This window comes from Loxodonta africana, chromosome 15 (genome assembly GCF_030014295.1).
Source record: "Loxodonta africana isolate mLoxAfr1 chromosome 15, mLoxAfr1.hap2, whole genome shotgun sequence".
NCBI classification, from domain to species: Eukaryota; Metazoa; Chordata; class Mammalia; order Proboscidea; family Elephantidae; genus Loxodonta; species Loxodonta africana.
The window spans coordinates 7,845,303-7,866,528 of NC_087356.1; the positions used below are offsets into that span (position 1 = coordinate 7,845,303).

Here is a 21,226-nt window from a genome sequence, read left to right on the forward strand (position 1 = left end):
CTGACATAGATCAGTTAATCCTGCTTGAATTCTATTCTATTTTTTCTGTATTATTTATTTGTGTGCTTATTTTTATTATTTATATACTCAATTAAACTCTATTTTTATAATTCAATTTTGTTGCTAATTCTTTGTCCACTTGCATTATCTTGTAATGATAGGGGTTTGTTGAAATATCTGATTAAAATGGTGCCTTTATTTACTATTTTCTCTCTGTTTCTGACTATCCTTGCTCATTAAAATGATATTTTAAAATATATCTATTTAATTACTATATAAATTGAGATATAGAAGATCAGCATTGTTTGGCTTAAATAAATGTATTTATTTGTCCTAATATTTAAAAACAATTTTAATATATCCATAAATGCTTATCTTTTTTTCCATCCAAATAGACATGACTTATTTTACACCATTCTTGAGTTTAAATCTAGCATTCCCCATAGCATGTGTTTTGAGGATGAATGGCACCAGAGCCTAGCGCTGTTTTGGGGCCTCAGCAGTCGCCTGGTACTGACTTTGTATGCACATCAATTTTATTGTACTTACCACAGGCTTGCCAATAGATATTATTTTTTCCTTGAAGCACTTTTAAGATTAAAAGAATCCCACTGCCATCGAGTGGATTCCAACTCACAGTGATCCTAGAGGACAGAGTAGAACTGCCCCATAGGGTTTCCAAGGCTGTAGTCTTTACAGAAGCAGACTGCCACATCTTTCTCCTACAGAGCCCCTGGCAGGTTCAAACCACTGACCTTTTGGTTAGCAGCTGAGCACTTTAACCATTGCACCACCAGGGCTACTTTACAGCTAAGATAGAGTGTACTGTATTTATTTGAAGAGTTTGCATGATTCACCTGGATTTAGTATTTTCTTCCTGAGGGCACTGTTTCTAATTGCTTTTGCTGGTCTCTCCTTTCCCTTCTGTTGTGCTACCTGTTGGAGCCCTGGTGGCCAGTGGTTAAGAACCTGGCTGCTTACCAAAAAAGGGTCAGCAGTTGGAATCTACCATCTGCTCCTTGGAGAGCCTAGGAGGCAGTTCTACTCTGTCCTATAGGGTCACTATGAGTTGGAATTGACTCTACAATGGTTTTTTGGGGGGGATGCTACTTGTTATTTAGAGATGTATTTTTTTTTTTGAAACTTTCTAAATATTTTTGTAGTTGTTGAAACTGGTATTCTCTGATTTTTACACTGTTGCTTTTTGGTGGATCCTGATATCTGGAAGCTTCCTGTATTTGCTCTCTCCCCCAAACTGGACAAGTAGGTTACTTTAAGTATGAGAAAATTTAGTGGATTTAATTTTAAAGAGATCTTTAGTTTTTAAGGTTAATTAATTTCAACATCTGTATGCAGAAAGAAAAGAGATTTACTATGAAAGGGAATATTTTAACTATACATTTTGTAAAGGAAACCCCTAACCCTGGTCCCTTTCCTAGTAAGCAAGTTTCTTTTGCAATTAAAATAAAATTATAGATTTTTAAAGCATCCATCCTCACAGACTTTTATGTACTAGTAATAAATATTGAATGACTTAAGGCACGATGCTTAGAACACTATAAATAGAAGTTAGCAGAAGATACAGAACACGGACTAAACGAAAGGTGGGTGAACTACACGCCTGTGGCTCAAAAATGGCCCAAGGCTTGTTTGTATGGCCTGTAAGCTAAGAATGGTTTTTATATTTTTGGGTGATGGTTGAACAATGCGATGGACGTAATTAATGTCACTGAACTGTCCATGTGAAGATTGCTGAAATGTCAAATGTTTTGTTACATATATTTTATCACAATAAAAATAGTCAAAAGAAGAAACATATTTTGTGACATAAAAATTATGTGACATTCAAATTTCAATGTCCATAAATAAAGTTTCATTGTAACACAGGCATGTCAGCTTGGCTGGGCCACAATTCTCAATGTTGATATGTAATCACTCCCGTAATGGGACCTGCTGTGAGTAGCCAGTCAGTTGAAAGGGGGTTTCCTTGGGGGTGTGGTCTGCATCCGAATATAAGCCAACATTCTGGCTTTTTGCTTGGTCTGGATCCTGTGGCTGCCTCCTGCTTGTCTGACCTCCGATTCTTGGGACTTGAGCTATCACCTTATCTGCCGATCTTGGGACTCATCAACCCTCACAGCCTGTGAGCAGAGCCCTGCTCTCCGACCTACCAATCTTGGGTTCACCAACCCCTGCAGCTATATGAATCAGAAGAAGCCTTGAGGTCTTGCCTGCCAGTCTTGGGATTTGTTGATCTTCACTGCCTGTGAGCAAGAGCCCTGCTTCCTGACATGCCAGTCTTGGATTTGCCAGCCTCTGCAGCTACGTGAATCAGGAGAAGCCCCTATCTTAATCCACAGACTCGGAATATTCCAGCCTCTACAATCGAGTGAGCCGTTTCTTTGATATAAATCTCTCTCTATGTATATATTTATATGCTTTACTGGTTTTGCTTCTGTAGAGAACCCAGCCTAAGACACTATGGCTGATCTAGCACTAAAACAGCGAGTCAGAGTTACCTATGACCCACAGGCTGAAAATATTTACTATCTGACCCTTTACAGAAGAAAGTTAGCCAATCCCTAGACTAACCAATAGATTGTACCTGCAGATGCTTGTGCTGAACCTTGTAAAAGTCATCAGTAAGTTCATCTGATTTTTCCCAGTATCTGACATATTTCTCTATACTATTAGGCGAAATGCAGACTCAGGGAAAGCAAATTCCGTCTATTCAAATTCATCTCCCTTTCAAGAAATACTTGAGAAAAATGAAGAAGCCACAAAGGCATATACATGTGAGTTTGTTTTATTCTGTGAACATTGTAATTCAAGAAGCCTTTTCTTTGCTTTTTTGCACCTGAAGCTGGGCAGCAGTAAAAATACAGAAAAAGGCAAGAAGAGGAAGTGGGAGCCACTGAAAACAAGTCTCACTCTTTTTATAGTTTGCCTCTATAGTGACCCTCTAGAACAGAGTAGAACTGCCCTATAGATTTTCCAAGGAGCGGCTGGTTTGCCTCTAGCAAGTTCCTATTCCTTACTTCTGCATATTTCTTTAGAACTATTTTTCTCGTTTTCATGTGGAAGAGGGCAAGAAAACTAAAAATGGGGGGGGGGGGGCATTTGTGATGTAGGAGGCACAGTAGTAGGTGCTGTGGAGCCGGCAATGCAGTTATCATTACAATACTTTATGTGGTGGGTACCTTCGTCCCTGTTTTACAGATGGGCAGACTGGGACTGGACCAGTTAAGTAACATCCACCGTGTCTTAGTTTCTTATTGCTGCTATAACAGAAATACCACATATGAGTGGTTTTAATGAACAGAACTTTATCTTCTCACATTTAGGGGGCTAGAAATCCAAATTCAAGGCACCAACTCTAGGAGAAGGCCCTCTCTGGGGAAAATCCTCGTCTCTTTCAGCTACTCTTTCTTGGTTCCTTGGTGATCTCTGAGTGGCACCAATCTTTCTCCGTTTGTGTTCCCTTCTGTGTCTAATCTGCTCTTTTTATATTTCAAAAGTGATTGGCTTAAAACACACCCTACACTGATGTGGCCTCATTAACATAACAAAGAAACCCCTATTCCCAAATGTGCTTATTTTCATAAGTATAGGGGTTAGGATTGACAACACATATTTTGGGGGACACAATTCAATCCATAACACACAGTTACAGGCAGAAAGTGAAGGAGATGGGAATTTGAAGCCAGGCAGGCAGTCGCTATTTTGTAGCTCTACGGCTTGTTGACACGGAGCCTTTGGGTTAGACCTTCGTTTCAGAAAGGAGGCTATAGGACTCAGACCCTAGGAACTTGGGGAGACCTGTGGCGTAGTGGTTAAGAGCCACAGCTGCTAATCAAAAGGTCAGCAGTTTGAATCCACCAGCTGCTCCTTGGAAACCCTATGGGGCAGCTCTACTCTGTCCTACAGGGTTGCTATGAGTTGGAATCGACTCGACAGCAAAGGGTATGTACAGTACAGTTACATTCTTATCACACCAGGGAAGTTGCCATGGTGAAGCTATGGGAGTCAGTGTGAAGAGAGATTAAAAGATGTGGTTTTCAATGGACTTTTTACTTCTCTGACACTAAGGCCAAAGGGCTCAAGGGCATGGGTAAAGAGAAATAGTTGGGTAAAGAGAAATAGTTCAGACATAACTCCCCACCAATTATTGGAGCCTGCTATAATCCGAGAAGATGGACTATATGAAGAAGAATGTGGCATCAGGATTGAAGATTCTTTAACAGCCTCCCATATGGGGCCCTGGTGGTGAAGGGGTTAAGCATTTGGCTGCTAACCAAAAGTTCAACAGTTGGAATCCACCAGCTACTTCCTGGAAACCCTATGGGGGCAGTTCTGCTCCGTCCTATAGGGTCACTATGAGTTGGAATCGACTTGATGGCAACAGGTTTTTTTTTTTTTTTTTTTTGGTATCTGCAGATGACACAACCTCACTTGCTGAAAGTGAAGAGAACTTGATGCGCTTGCTAATGAAGATCAAAGACTATAGCCTTCAGTATGGATTGCACCTCAACGTAAAGAAAACAGAAATCCTTACAACTGGACCAGTAAGCAACATCATGATAAACGGAGAAAAGATTGAAGTTGTCAAGGATTTCATTTTACTTGGATTCACAATCAAGAGCCATGGAAGTAGCAGTCAGGAAATCACACGACATATTGCATTGGGCAAATCTGCTGCAAAAGACCTTTTTAAAGTGTTTAAAAACACAGATGTCACTTTGAGGACTAAGGGGCACCTGACCTAAGACATGATATTTTTCATTGCCTCATATGCATGCAAAAGCTGGGCAATGTATAGGAAGGCTGAAGAAGAATCAATTTCGTTGAATTATGGTATCAGTGAGAAATATTGAATGTACTGTGGACTGCCAGAAGAATGAACAAATCTGTCTTGGAAGAAGTAAAGCCAGAATGCTCCTTAGAAGAGAGGATGGCAAGATTTCATCTCACTTACTTTGGACATGCTATCAGAAGGGACCAGTCCCTGGAGAAAGACATCATGCTCAGTAAACTAGAGGGTCAGTGGAAATGAAGAAAACCCTCAATAAGATGGATTGACACAGTGGCTGCAACAATGGGTTCAAATATAGCAGTGACTGTGAGATGGCTCAGGACCAGGCAGTGTTTCATTCTGTTGTACACAGGGTCCCTATGAATCAGAATTGACACCTGACAACAGCTACAATATGAGTAATAAAGTAATCGTTTTACTACATATTCATCTGAATACGCAATGTACAGACATGTGGTTTGCTATTTAGAAACTAAAAAAAAATTTAGAAATTAGTTCTTTAAATTTCTTTAAACTATGATTATTACACTTTTTGGCTCACAAACTATTTCATACTATGACTTCAGCACTCGAAGTAGTTAAGAGCGTGGCTGCTAATAAAAAGGTCATCAGTTTGAATCCACCAGCCACCCCTCAGAAACCCTATGGGGCAGTTCTACTCTGTCCTGTAAGGTCGCTATGAGTTGGAATCGACTTGACGGCAACAGGTTTTGGTTGATTAGGCCTTGAAGGCTTTATTGATTAAAATTTCTGTGCTCTTAAGTTTCTAAAGACTTATTCTATCATTTTAATATCCTTTTCCTATAATTCAGATAATTTTCATGTGATGCTTTAATTCTAAAACGCATTGAGTGCCTTCATGACTACTCGTGGTTGCCTTGCAAATAAGGTCTCTCCCCACTGAAGCCCTGTCAAATAACCTCACATGTGTGAAGTTACCATCCATGTAGCCTCCATGTGCTGGCCCAACCCACATTTCCTCTTCTTTTTCTGCTATAGGCCTTGCCCTAACAACGTGATCTCTGTATTAAAGCCACACTGGGCTCCACCATGGGTTAGGTGAAAGATACGCCCCTCCATTTTTTCATTTCTTACCAGTACCAATTGCTGTTGAATCAATGGTGACTCGTTGCTACCCCGTGTGTGTCAGAGGAGACCCACGCTCCCTAGGGTTTTCAATGGCTGATTGTTTGGAAGTAGATGGTCAGGCATTTCTTTCAAGGTGCCTCTGGATGGGCTCAAATCACCATTTCAGTTAACAGTTGAGCTCGTCAACCATTTGTACCACCCAGAGACTTCTTTCATTTTCTGTAAGACTCTCTATGCCTTCCCTGTGTGCTTAATGGAGCCCTGGTGGGCCCCTGATTAAGCATTAGGCTGCTAACCAAAAGGTCAGCAGTTCAAATCCACCAGCCACTCCTTGGAAACCCTTTGGGGCAGTTTTACTCTGTCCTATAGGGTATATGTGAGTCAGCATCAACTTGATGGCAACAGGTTTGGTTTTTTTATGGGATGTGCTTAATGCCTGTCTGTCCTTTAAGCTCTGCCCAGATGCTGCCTTCTCCATGAAGTCTTCTTCAGCAGATTTCTACTTTCTCTGTAACACTACAGCACTCGATTGGGACTTTATCATACTTTGCCTTGTATTAGAGTAAGTCAAGGCATAAACATTCAGTTCCTTTACCTTCACTGAAAGTCTTTCTGAGATTGGATATAATGGCAGGCTTATCTTTGTATCTTTCATACAGTAGTGACCAAAGGTACCTTTGTATGAATTGATTTGGTTGACTACGAAGGAACAAATATCGCAAACATTAGACAGTGTTCCAAATGAAAGGACCTGAAAGTAAAAATAAAATTAGATAAGTTAAAAACTATTCTGAATGTCAGAGATGACAGCAGCAATCCAAACATCCAAAGAAGCTCAGTTTTCGATTAAATAAAAGTAGGGGTGAAAAAGGACCTTACTTACTCTTTAGGGTTTTTATGAGGATTAAATTTGAGATGTTACATGTAAAAATGCTTTGGAAATCACCAAATTGTTTCAAATATAAAATATCAAAACAAAACCAAAAAACCCCCGTTGCCGTTGAGTCGATTCCGACTCATAGTGACCCTAAAGGATAGAGTACTGTGCTACGTAGATGCCGTGTATCGCTAACATCCTATTTCTGATTTACATTTAAATTTTTGCTTGAATGTGCTTTGTGAGTGGTTTTCAGGGAATCATTTGACTTTTAAATCATACTCTGTAAAGCCAGTCAGTAGCCAATTTTGCTAACCTGTGAGATTCTGAAATAGGACCCAGTCGTTATTCATAGAGAACCAAATAACCCTCTCCATAATTCCTGCATAACTGGTTTCATGTGTATGTTTTCCTTAACAGGCTTCCATCTCTACCACAAGTTGCCCACAATAGTGCCTGAAAGCTGCCTTCTTATAATGGTTGGACTTCTACTAGGTGGGATTATTTTTGGAGTAGATGAAAAGTCTCCACCTGCAATGAAGACTGATGTCTTTTTCTTATATCTCCTTCCGCCCATTGTACTTGATGCGGGCTACTTCATGCCAACTCGTCCTTTCTTTGAGAACATTGGCACCATTTTCTGGTATGCTGTGGTGGGGACACTTTGGAATTCCATTGGCATTGGAGTGTCTTTGTTTGGTATCTGCCAGATTGAAGCATTTGGCCTGAGTGACATCACTTTGCTCCAGAACCTACTCTTTGGCAGCTTGATTTCAGCAGTGGATCCCGTGGCTGTGCTTGCTGTCTTTGAGAACATTCACGTCAATGAGCAGCTGTACATCCTGGTCTTTGGCGAGTCGCTGCTGAATGATGCAGTAACAGTGGTGAGTAACACATTCCCGCTGCATCACTCCAGCACGTGGGGCTCACCCACCAGCTTTTTGAGACAGACAGCCAGGAAAAGGAAGTGTAAACATGCTGGGTGAGACCTTACAAGCAGGGCCAGCTTCCTGAGTGTGCACCCGTGCAGCGCAGTGTCCTGCACTCAGAGGGCCCCACACTTGGTTTAATGTTCTGTCACTGTCTTGAGGTTCTTAATACTTTTTGAACAAGGGGTCCCTCATTTCATCTTCTGCTGGGCCTGACAAACTATATAGCAAATCCTGCTTACACGGCCCTGTGTTTATGCTGGAGGAAGGGGTCCCTGGGTGGCGTAAATGGTCAATGCACTTGGCTGCTAACCAAGATGTTGGCAGATAAGTCCACCCAGAGGTGCCTCAGAAAAAAGGCCTGGCAGTCTACTTCTAAATAATCAGCCCTTGAAAACCCTGTGGAGCACAGTTCTACTGTGACACACATAGCGTCACCATGAGTCACAGTCAACTTGAAGGTAGCTGGTTAACTGCTTATGCCAGAGGAGCGTCAAGTGATTGTGATGAAGGTTTATCTTCGAAGATTTATCAGATTGGCGCTTTTAAAGGTCATGGTCTTTGATCACCATTTAAAGGATTTCAAGTCTCAGGATGCTTTGTGAGAAGTACTGCCATCAATTTACAGTGTGTAGAATACATGGGAAACCATAATACCTACTAAGGGCTACTCATTATCTGGGGTTGGTTAGTTTGTCATGCTGATGATTTGAGGCAGCCTCCTCATCACAGAGTCACTTCCTCTTACTACTCCGCCAACATGTTTCTGGTAGTCCTCCTTTTCCCATAAAAAAAAAAAAAAGCTGGAATTTATTCAGAGAACACAAATTATCTATAATTCTCTGTTAATTGACACCTAATTATACTCAGAGGCTGTTAGGATCTTAATGTTGACAAAATTCATTTCCACCTTGCCTTCTGAACTCAGGCGGGGTGTGGCCAACAGGGATAAGGAAGCCTCTCCCTTCTCGCACAGGCCTGTGAATGGCTCTAGCTCTGCTAATGAAAGCCTTGAGTCAGCCTTGATTGCTAAGCAAATCGGTTAGCACTGGTGATGCCGCTTTATATTGCGATTCTGTAGTAGTAATAGTGATAGTAATGATAACCATTAAACTGTTTTGAATGCTTAGCATGGCTGCAGTCTTTAGACAACCTATGTGGTAGTAGATAAAATATTCTTTCCATTTTGCAGATAAGAAAGTCGAGGTGGAGAAGATTCAGTAAAGTGTAATTAAGTAACTTAAGTCATTTATACTGCCCTCTCCATTAGTTCGTATCATCAAAATGCTATTCCTGACTCATTTCACTGCTGATGTAGAAACCAACGTTCTTCTATGTTAGCCTGTGTTCTACAACAAGATTAGACCCCTAACTGAATAAGATATCATCTTTAATGATACCCATTAATTCCGTGTGAACATTCTTGTGTAGAAAACAATTTACTGATGAAGAAATCCCATTTTTTTAGAATATAAGACTTAAAGACAGCTAAGTCACCTCACTGAAGCAATAAAATCCACTTCATTTATTCCATCATTCATTAACAGTGATTATTCATTAACTTACATATACTAAAATTTGACTGAGAAACTTCCATAATAATGAAGACATTTTGTGCCTCATTCCAATTTCCAGGGCATCAAGTTTTCCATTGTGACTTATGTTTGGTACGTAAATTTTACCCTCACTGGGAGAGACTGAGGACATTTTAATGTGGAATTCTTAGAATGCATCTATCTGGTATAAAGAAAACTTTACAAAGGAATAACAATACCTTACTACGATACCTGAGGTCAAGTCAGGCCAGTTTTAGAATAAACGTCATGCCTTGACACCGCCTTGTCTCCTGTTACAAAACCTTTCATTCAGACATCTCAGTGGTCCATTCTTTGAGTTTGTCAAGAATTGAATCTCAGGAAAGGATCTTGTTAAACCACTGTTGAAAGTATGCAAAGGCCCTGTGCATTCCAGAAGTATGTTCTGAGTTTCCTGTCAGAGGCACAAAAGCCATAAATGTGGTTTTGGAGACAGAAAGGGAGGGCTAAGCCAGGGAGGGCAGTGGGCCAAAGCGAGGGCCTGCCATTCCAATACGGGAAGGTGGACAAGGACAGAAAAAGGGCATGGCAAATCTTCAGAAGTGGAAGCCCTTGTCACATGGCCGGAACCTATAAATCACAACCACTGTAATGGTTTCACATAAAAGAGGTTATATAGCCTGGTAGGTTATATACTCTGGGTTGAAAGCCCATGGGCCCTAACAGCCGGAAGCACAAGCTACCAGGATACGCCTAAGGGTTTTCCTACCCAATGCCAAAAATAAACCTACCTGATGTTTCTCTCACTGAATTATCTGAAGAGTGAGCCAAGTTGACCAGGTATTTGGAATAATTAGAATTGTAGTATGAAAAATTATAACTTTGCTTCCTAGCTGGGTACTCTCAAAGAATAGAGGTAAGATGTTTTATGGAAGATCCTTTGATTCATAGTGTAGGAGAGGTTTAAGGAACTCATGGAATAGGGTAAGGTATGAAAAATACAGACGATGATGTATACAGTGAAAATGATGGTTCAGTAGGTATTGCAGACGAAAGGGTAGAGATTAAAAAGAAAGAATGAATGTTCAAAAAGAAATCTGGAGGATGGGTGAAATTGTTGTTGTTGTTAGCTGTCATTGAGCTGGCCCCTGACTCATGGTGACCGCATGTACAACAGAACAAAACACTGCATGGTCCTACGTCATCCTCATGATCAGGTGGAATCCATAGGGTTTTCATGGACTGATTTTAAGAAGTAGATCACCAGGCCTTTCTTCCGAGTCTGTCTTAGTCTGGAAGCTCCACTGAAACCTGTTCAGCATCATAGGAACACAGAAGCCTCCACTGACAGTCGTGTGTGACCGCACAGGAGGTACACTGGCTGGGCTGGTTCTCCCACGTGAAAGGGGAGAATTCTATCACTGAACCACTACTGCCTCCACAGGTCAACTTAACTAACTCCTTCCCCCAAACAGGATAAATTCAAAGTTGAAGGGGGTAATACGTAGCACAAAAATTTTTTAAAGCGAAGAGAAATTTATAATGTATAAATTATAGATCAAACTCTTTGTGCTATTGTCCAGGGCGATCATGGATTGGGAGTAACTGGAAAAATTACAAACAATAGAAAAAATACAGACAGTCTTTATGAATGAAACTGGATACATTTTACCCCAAAAGAATACATACTAACCTTGGGTCACTGAACTTAATCTTGTGATAAGGCAAAGGCCGAGCAGCAGCAGGAAGCACGTTCGTAGTAGTGTGGGAAGGTTGCTTTTTGTTTGGCTTGAGCAGTTGATGACTTTGATGCAGACGATGTTCTGTGAAACCAGGGTTCACAGAAGGAACTGAAAGGCGTTTTCTGTGCTAAGTGTTTGCCCACACCAAAATCCAAACCCGTTGCCTTTGAGCCGATTCCCACTCATAGTGACCCCACAGGACACAGGAGAACTGCCCCATAGGGTTTCCAAGAAGCGGCTGGTGGATTTGAAGTGCTGACCTTTTGGTCAGTAGCTGAGCTTTTAACTACTGCGCCACCAAGCTTCTACTGCCTGTAGATTGATAACAAGAGGGGAGACATTTGGGGATGCACTTCTGTCTTTATCGGTAGACTGCAGATGAGATATGGAGAAGAATATGGCCAGTGACAGAAAGGAAATGAGTGTAAATGTGGAACAGCCGATGAAATGGCAGGCCAGCCTGACGTGAAAGGATCCTTTTCCTGCAAACACACAGCAATGCTGGATAAAATACAACCAGATAACTCAAGACTGTCCTTGAACTTCGTTGACCTCCTGCTGCATCGAATTTGAAAAACCAGACTAATTAAAGAGATGAGAAATTTTTTTTTTAAGCTTTAGGTAAAAATATTTTAATTAGCCAAGTTAAACCAATCATTTAAGTAATTAATAATCTAATAAATATAATAACTGATTGAAATATAACAATTATTTAAAATATTAACAACGTTTAATATATATTTGTTCTGTATTGGCCAACGTCAAATCATTTCAGACATTGAGTTTTCTGTTTGTGAAAGTTTAAGGAAATAGAAACAGGGAAATTTTTTGTCTTTCCTTTGTAGTACATATTTTATGAAAACTTTTCAAAGTTTCCCTTACTTGGCAAAGCTTATTCAGGTACTCAGTTAATCTGAGAAGTCCTGCTGTTTCCATGGAGTTCATAGTCAAACAACTTAATGTTTGCATTGTGTTAATGTTAATTGTATTAATGTGAAAATTGAGTGTTCTAATACATTTTCCAAGTACACCTACGAGAGGTTCCTCAAACTCCCATAAGTAGGTTGGTTAAGGAGAGTTGGCTCTGTAGAAGCTAGTGAGGCCACGGTGGTCCAGGCGTTGCTCACTGTGTAGTGTATTTAACTTCTGAAGCTGGAGAGCACACAGTGACCACATGGTTCTTAATTTTGCTTTTGCAAGTAACAGAACAAATCTGCAGTCCCTTATGTAAAAATGGCATCCTTTATGTTTCACGTAAGAAAAAGTAACCTGAAAACAATTTTTCTGCAACAGAGTAATTCTGTTTGTATAGTTTATGTCCTTGCTTTACATAATGTCATTAAATCATTAAATTATTGCACATTTTTAATCAATGTTCAAAGTAGATAACTCCTAATTTTAGCACAGGAGCCCTGGTGGTGGCACAGTGGTTAAGCATTCGGCTACTAACCGAAAGGTCAGCTGTTTGAATATACCAGCCACTCCTTGGAAACCTTATGGGGCAGTTCTACTCTGTCCTGTAGGGTCACTATGAGTCGGAACTGAGTCGATGGCAGCGGATTTAAGTGTAACACATGTATGGACTTATTTTTGCGATGATAATAATGAGTACGCTTTTCATTATTTGAAGAAAGATTTGAAAGTTCTCAGTTGTCGAGCCAGCCCAGTCCAGAATTTAGCCGTCAGTCACCACCGACATGTCAGTGTCTTAAACATACAATTGTCGAGCCAAGGCCAGCTTTCCACAGACAGAGTAGAGACGTATCTGTAGCCTAGGACATTCTCCGGAACAAAATGAAAGCGCACACACACTGACACACACATACACACATACATAAATGCACATACTTAATTACAACTCAAAAGCACTCGTCTACATAGATTCCCTTATGATAAAGTAAAGGGTTTAATTGGAATGAGCTCACTATGGGATAGTGGCTAGTATAACTAAAAGAATTTTATCTTGTGCTTTCATTAGACATCCGGTTCAGTGTAAAACAGGTGGGAGGTTGTGGAAAGCTTTCTGTTTGTCAAGTTAACATTTTACCTCAGGTATTTTCTGGCACTTTCCTTTACCAGAGGCATCTGAGCAGAATGATTAAAATGTAGCTTCTGACCCATGTGCTGGAAAAAAAGTTCCTAGGACTCAGCTTTACTCTCTGAAAAACCTAAAGGGATATTTAAAACAAAATGTACCTTTAACAGATTTGATGGATGGAGTTTTCAGGAACAAGGTTTTGGAAAGAGGATACATTTGTGGCCGGTCTGTTGAAGCCAGTTACTCCTTAGAGATTAGTATTCGAGATCTCTTTGGAGGGCTCATCCTTGTGTTAGATGATCTAGGGACTGGGGAATGAGAGGGAGGAAGAATGAGCCAAGGGTTCTGAGGGCAAGGAATTCATAATTGTGTTGGGGAAATGAAGCGAGCACTCATGAGACAGCTCCAACGACACAAGGTGGCACAGTATTAAGTGCTGAATGGTTTTGGAGATCATCTGCGTTGCAGGACATGAGAGGAAAAGTGGTTTACAAGGGGCGTAGGAACCTAAGAGGACTTTTTGGAGGAACAGCAGCTTCAGGTAGGCCTTGAAAGACAGGTGACGTTTCTGTAGGCTTAGGGAAGAAAGTGAAGCTGGGTTCTGCCAAGAGAAACCACAAGAAGAAAACCAAGGGCAGGTACGATAAGACCTTCACCCCTAGACTGAAGGATGTTGGAAACTGGTTAAAAAAAAAAAAAGAACAGTGTGCCAGGTGTATGGGGTGAGACTATTAAGCCTTTCCAGAGTCAAGCAGTCATAGATTTCAAACTTGGGAGTGAAAAACAGAATGGCAACATTTAAAGAAAGTAAGTCTTATGGTGGCTGCAGGGGGGTTAGAGCAAAGGAGAGATGAGATTAGCTTATGCAGGCAGGAAGCATGGATGGCAGAAGCTGAGGAGTCTGTGGATGGCAGCACAGTGCCTGGAATGGTCTGGTAGAGAGGTTGTCAGTGCAGAAATGGTCAGCTGGTGAACCCATCTCTCCTCAGTGCTGCCAGCGATGGTCACCTTTTGGATTCGGCTGTTTGAGGTGAGGGGTGTGTATAGCACATCTTCTATCCTCTCAGGAAGTGATTGGGGCATGTCAATGCTGATGAAACCGAAGCCTCTGGAAGAAAGTAGGAAGCGGATGCTGCTGCCTGAAGCCGGTATTTTCTCTGGGGAACAATGATGCCTTCAAGATACTTAAGCCCTTGGGGGAGTGAATTGCTTTCTTCTTCTTATTCAGGTCATTTCTTGGTGGAAAGGTGACAAATACTCTTGAGTGTTATATCAACTACTAGAAGTAAAGGAAATCCCACTGCTTTCTAAGTAATTATCCTCTACTTTTTAAAAGACAACAGCAGCAGACATCTGTTGTCATGGGCTAGGCAACCTTGAAAATATGAATCACAACAAGGTATGATTCTTGACCACAAAGAGTTTATAATCCAGCAGAAAAGAGGAGGAATTATGGAAAACCTGTAATGTGTAGGCTATAAAGGGCCATGGGTGAGGTAGAAAAAGAAGAAAGTACACAAAACTGGTAATGGGTAGGCAGTCAAGGACCGTGGGTGAGGTGCAGAGAGTGACGTGACACTTTGTCAGGACACCAGGACACACTAGATTTAGCAGGGAGATTCCAGAGGCTGAACCTTGAAAAACTTAACCAGAAGGTCAGAAGGAGGGGTGGATTATCCAATAGGCAAGGTAAGCATGGGTTTACTTGTGCTTACTTATAAAATGTAGTGAACAATTTCACATGAGTTTCACTGCATTTTACAAGTAAGCCAGTGCTTACCTTGCTTACTGGGTCATCTGCCCCTGTCAGGGATTGTACATTTGAAAAGAGGCTTTGATTCTGTAGGAAGGTGCTGTGGGGTTGGGAGAGAGACAGATGCCAGCCATACCCAGATGCAGAATCTTTGGTGTGGTGAAAAACATGAACTTGTTCACTACAGATGATCTGGTCAGCAAGGTAAGCACCGTGCTTACCTTGCTTACTGGATAATTCGCTCCTGGTCAGGAGACCCAGATTCTGGTATGGTATCTGGTATTTTGTGTGACTGTGGAGATATTGGTTAAATTTTGAGTTTCTCAAAACCCACATGAGGGTGTCACACAGCACCCGCTCTGAAAGGCCTTTCTTTGTCCCTGACATTCTGTCAGTCTGCCCTCCTGGAGGTCCCAGATGCCCCCGGAATATAAATATCATGGAGAAGAGAAGCTGGGCACCCACTTGATTGTTATTTTACTTCATGACTTTATGAAAAAGCAGTGGATTTTAAGCCCTCGTTACCATTCTAATCGACTCTGTGACCCCCAGAAACATGCTTGAAAGCATATTGCACAACTGTCATAAACTGCCTCACATTTCTGAAGCATTAATTAAACTCAAAAAAACCAAAATCCAAACCCAGTACCGTCGAGTCTATTCCGATTAAACTCAGACAGTATAAATACTGCATGTATTTGTCAGGAAATAAACAGCAATGTAGTCAACTTCTAAAGGGAACAAATTACGTACGTATGTGGTTATAGTGGATATACACCCCCTTGCCCACACACACACAAGGGGCATTGGTTGTTCTGTGGCAGAATTCTCATCTTCCATGTGGGAAACCCAGGTTCAATTTCTCGCCGTGCACGTCATGTGCAGCCAGCAGCCACCTGTCAGTGGAGGCTTGCGTGTTGCTAGGATGATGAACAGGTTTCAGCAGAGTTTCCAGATGAAGATGGACTAGGAAGAAAGGCCTGGAGATCTACATCTGAAAACTAACATATGAAAACCCTGTAGATCACAAGGGTTCAATACGCAACCGACTATAACGCAGGGCCAGGCAGTGTTTTGTTTAGTTGTTCATGTACAAATGGGGTCATTATGAGTTGGGGAGTGACTGTATGGCAGCTAACAACAACAACACACACACACAGAGCGTGATGCCTCTTTGCTTTAAGAAAATTCTTTTGGGTCTCTTGTTACGCTCCCGATATTACCAGCCATGTATATGAGTGTCTGGGACGGGGTGGAGGGGAGTAAAGAGATGGGTTCACCTCCATGATCCGGGAGGAGGCATTCTTCAGGTCGGGTACCTATACTGAGGGGGCAAATCCCTTCTATGGTGTGACCCCATGACAGGGCCTTAAATGGTAAATAAATCCACAGCAGCACTGAGGAGCTTTCCTGATGACATAACTACTTCCCAAGGGATGGCAATAGAAGGGTGTGTTTAATAGCAAGCACATATTTTAAAATAACCTTTCAGATGATATCTAGAGAAGAATGTTTCAAGCATAAGTTATATAATCATTTTGAATTCTCCTTTCCCTGCCATTTAGAAACAGTTTCCCATATAACACATTATTATCTAAGTTTTTTGTTTGTTTTTTTTGTTTAAACCACAGTATTAAAACATGAGATAAACAAATACAGAATTATCACCAGTTATCATCCACCTTGATACACTAAAGAATTTTCCTTATTAGAAGGCCAGGTGGACTTTTCTGTGGCCTGAATGATGATGGGAAAATTGGAAGGGGTCTTGACAGTGTGTTTTCTTTGTCCCACAGGTCCTGTACAATTTGTTCAAGTCTTTTTGCCAGATGAAAACCATTGAGACCATTGATGTGTTTGCTGGAATTGCCAATTTCTTTGTCGTGGGAATTGGTGGGGTGCTGATTGGTGTCTTCCTGGGATTCATAGCGGCGTTTACGACTCGGTTCACACACAACATCCGGGTGATCGAGCCACTCTTCGTCTTCCTGTACAGTTATTTGTCCTATATCACAGCTGAGATGTTTCACCTCTCAGGCATCATGGCGTAAGTATTTAACTGATCATTCTGTCAAAACCACTTAATTTCTTGAATTTGTGTAGTTTAAGCAAAGATATGACATTTGAATAGGTTTTGTAAAAAAGTAGCTTCCCTTAAATTCTTTTAAGAACGATTAAAGATCGATTTTTCTTACTCTTTGAAGTGAAAATATCTATCAGCCAAATTTACTTAAAGTAATCTGGTACTAAAATGGAAAACTCCTTAAAAGTTATGTCCTGGGCCTCATGAAATACGACAATAAAATGTTGGGTTGAAGATCTGACGCCATATGGGTTTGACGCCCACTCATTGTTGTCAGTGTTGGAGTCTGTAGACTCATTCCCACAAGGCTGCATTGCCCAAACTGCTTTTGGCATTCTTTTGGAAACACATATGCATATTCATTTGAATAATCTTGGTGTAGAAAATACTTACTTTGATAGTTTTGATTTGAGATAATAGCATAAAGTCACTCAAAGCACAAAAAGTTTAGCTTTTTTTCCTTTTAAATCAACAGGTATGATCATAAAGCAAGACATTTATTTGTATCAGGTGCAAACTGATTCTGAAGGATGTTCTCAAAGAGAGCTTCTACAAGTGGGCTGAAGACTGGCAGTGTTTGAATCTGATTTTAGCCTTTAGAGAATCACTTTCAAGGAGGGTACTCATTGGGTGTGGATGTTTTTGGAAGCTTCCAGAAACAAGCCTTACTATGTTATGGTCACATCCTATATATGGTCAGTGAGACATACTTAATAATTTAATGCCTTTTATTTCGACAAATATTTATTATTGTTCGGTATGTGCCAGGCTCAATGCAAAACCTGCTGTGTGTATTTAGAGCTCTGTTGTTGTAAACATAAGCCGGGTTTCTTTCTAAGATTTTCTTTTGCACCCTGGTTTCGGTGATGCTTTAAGGGCTATTTTGATTTTCTCCTCCCATGCACTACTTTGGAGCCCTAGTGGCATAGTGGTTAGGCATTCAGCTACTAATCAAAAGGTCGGTAGTTAAAACCCACCAGCCACTCCTTGGAAACTCTGTGCGGCGTTCTACTCTGTCTTATAGGGTTGCTTGGAGTCAGAATCGGCTCTATAGCAACCGGTTTGGTTTTCTTGGAATGTGCAACTTTGTATCAAAAGCAGTGAAAGAAAGCTAAAACGTCCAATTCACTTCCCCCAGGAGAGCCAGCATCCACTGAGTTACGAGTTACAACGTTCGTTGTGCGGTTTTCTGCTTCAGAGCAGAATCTAAATAAAGCAACATATTAATCCAGTTTGACCCAATAATGAAGTGCTGTGCATCTTCCTGGTTGCTATTCATATCATTTGTACGACTTCCAGTTCCCCACTGTTCCTAGCCAGTGTCAGGGAAAACACAAGATCAGGTAGCACGCAAGGTCTGTAAAAAGATTGCGGGGGCGGCAGTTAATGTCTATTTTCTTAGCAGCGTTGTCATAACAGTATGTGTGAGGGCCTTGAGTTGCATTGTGTGTAGGTCCGATACTCCCGGAGATGTGCCTGTTGACAAGTTCTAGAACACCAACAGAGTAGTTATCTAAATGCCTTTCTAATTTCAAGAGCAGGTATTGGGCTGAGTGAGGAGCCAGAGGATGGGAGGAGGGTTTGAGGGGATGGATGGAGTTGTAGTCCTGGTGCAGCTCTGCTCTGGAATGGCGGTGAGACCCACAGTCCACGGGGTTGGGAAGGCGTGCACTGCGTTAAGTCGCTGACCCCTTGTGAAGAACTGACCATGGGCTCACTTGCTCTGGAAATTGAGAGATCAGGCACCAATGGGGCCATGTACCCCAGCAAATAAACCCCAAAACCTGTTGCTGTCAAGTTGATTCCCACTCATAGTGATTCTATAGGACAGAGCAGAACTGCCCCATGGGGTTTCCAAGGAGCAGCTGGTGGAATTGAACTGCTGACATTTTGGTTAGCAGCCAAGCACCTAATCACTGCACCACCTGGGTTAATTATCCGCTGCAGAATGCTGTTGGATGAAAAACGTTACCTTCGTTTCCAACTTAAAAGTGAGTATTTATCTTACAACTTAGTGTCCAGAAAATTACTTTATTATGTTTAAACTAATAAATTCATTGCACAGAGTTTACTAAAATTAACCATTAAATAAGACATCACAGGAGGTTTAAAATGCTTGGCATGTAGCGTTATTGTGCACACCCAATGTAATACGATAGCAAATTAAGGGACAGATTTTTCTCGGCATGTGTTTGATCTCAGATGTAACAGCCTGTTTTCTAATGCGCTGTGATCAGCCCAGGTGTGATGCTTCTGTGTGGCATAGGTAGGGACTTCCACCTTGGAAGTCCACTAGGTGCACTTCCACTTTGTAATTCCCGTGTTTGCCTTGGGATGTGGGTCAAGAGGATACAATACAACAACTTAATTAAAATTGCACGTTCATAGACAGCTCTTTTCTAGAACGGGTATTTTTTTTCTGGGCTTAAGTTGTACTGAGTGCAGACATTCCTCTCCTACTTTATGCTAATTGCATTCATTCTTTTGCCGGTCAATAACAAATTTGAAGGTTAATGGAATGAAGGCACACGGCATGTTCAGCATGCTCAGTGCTTTCTTTGTTTCCTGAAGAGCAACCAGCAGCCACCCAGAAAGGAAAGCCTGTGTAGAGGTTAAACCACCTCTCTGTTAATTTCTAAAATGGTGTAAAGCTATAAAATGTGGTCTTTTGAGTTTTGCCTACTGGTCTGCTTCCTTGCCTTCTCTCTCCCTCCCTTCTTCTGGCCATTTCTCTCTTCTTCCTTTCCTCTCCTTATAGCCTTCCATATTTAGTAACCCCTTGTAGGTCACCTTTGTCTTGGGTAGACTATTCGGCAGCCTCTTTGAGAATATTACTTAATGAGCAGGTAGTTGTTAAAATCTGATTAAAAAGAAATATCCTTCTGTATATCAGAAGATCCGGATTTGGCTTCAAAATGCAATCAGTCTTTCAGCCTGGAAAGCCCTGGGCAGGATTCCAGCATCTTGATTTCTTTGAGATGCTGAAAGCAATGTGCCTTGCTCTTCACAATGCCTACTGTTGCTGCTCTTTATTTTTATCACGAAACTCTAGCTTCCTGTGATTTTCACTGATACCAAATACGTGAAAGATTATGAGGTGGCATTATACTGGTCTTCTCATCCCTTGTATTATAAGCTCTTTGGAGAGATGATTTATGGTCATTTTAGATTTGGTTTCCCCCTTGTGGTCTTTCTTAATGCCTTACAGTTGAATTGAATGTTAAGGAACCACTTATGCTCATGTCTTCTTGTGAGTTCATGATGGTTTTAGCTACAGAAACCAAGAGGGTAGATGAAATTCCCTGTTTGTTAATTTTCTTCTTCTGTTCATTTGAGACTCTACTGGAATAAATGGTTGTAATAGAGACCTGTCTCTCTCTCTCTCTCTCTCTCTCTCTGTGTGTGTGTGTGTGTGTGTGTTCAGAGTTAGTTTTCACAGAACTCCTGGCTAAAGTTAAGGGATCATTGCTATTTGTCTCCTAAACCAGTGACTTCCCATGTTAATAACACTGAATGCCTTGGAGTAAAGAAAGTACCAGAGTAGGGGATAACCCAAAACCCAGTGCCGTCGAGTTGATTCCGACTCATAGCGACCCTATAGGACAGAGTAGAACTGCCCCACAGAGTTTCCAAGTAGGGGATATAAGGTATAAATTAATAGCAGTTGATTTACAAAATTCATGCCTGGCCTCATGTGTTTGGGCTTTATGTTCAGAAAAATTCTCAGAAATATAACACTGTGATGCTTGATTATTCCTTTCTTTACCCAAGGACGCCAACAGATGCCTAAAACGAGTCCTAAAATTTGGACCAATACGGAGTGCCCTGAGGTGGGGCATTGGTTTTCCCCTTTGGATGTAAACACCATTCTGGTCCTCACCTTTTGCCCCTACACAGTCCTCTTTGCTCTGATCAATGGAACACTGAAACTCACTGTTCTGGAGAGAGAGAGACCCTTGACACTCATAGCAGTTGCAACCTGCCAGGGAAATATTTTTCTCTGATGTGGTCCAGGAATTTCAGAAAATGGCTAACTCTTCCTTCAGATAAGAGAGTAGATGCCTAACAATTCATAGTTGTGTTTTGAGAGATTAATAATTCCTTCATCTCTTTCCCCTTGAGGGTACTTAGGGTAATTTCTGTCTGTTGTCTTAATTATTTATCACCGTTACTGTGAAGAAAGTAGGAAATGGAGATTGTTAATCTCACGTTACGTATGAGTAAACTGAGGCCCAGATGGGCAAACCGTGGTCAAAGAGTGACTCAGTGGAGAGTTAGATCCAGAACATGGGCCTCCAGTTATTAGGCCAGTCCAAAATATATCCCAATATCCACTTTTAAAAACAGGAACCAGCAAATTTCAATGA

At 41.2% G+C, this 21,226-nt stretch overlaps 1 protein-coding gene across 1 annotated transcript in view; it reads left to right on the plus strand.

Annotated features, from left to right (window-relative positions):
• SLC9A2 (solute carrier family 9 member A2) overlaps positions 1–21,226 on the plus strand; it is a 107,720-nt gene that overhangs the window by 33,627 nt on the left and 52,867 nt on the right. Inside the window, exons 2-3 of the mRNA XM_064268575.1 lie at positions 7,200–7,663; positions 16,573–16,823. Of these exons, the coding sequence (XP_064124645.1) occupies positions 7,200–7,663; positions 16,573–16,823 (715 nt within the window). The remainder of the gene's footprint in view (positions 1–7,199; positions 7,664–16,572; positions 16,824–21,226) is intronic.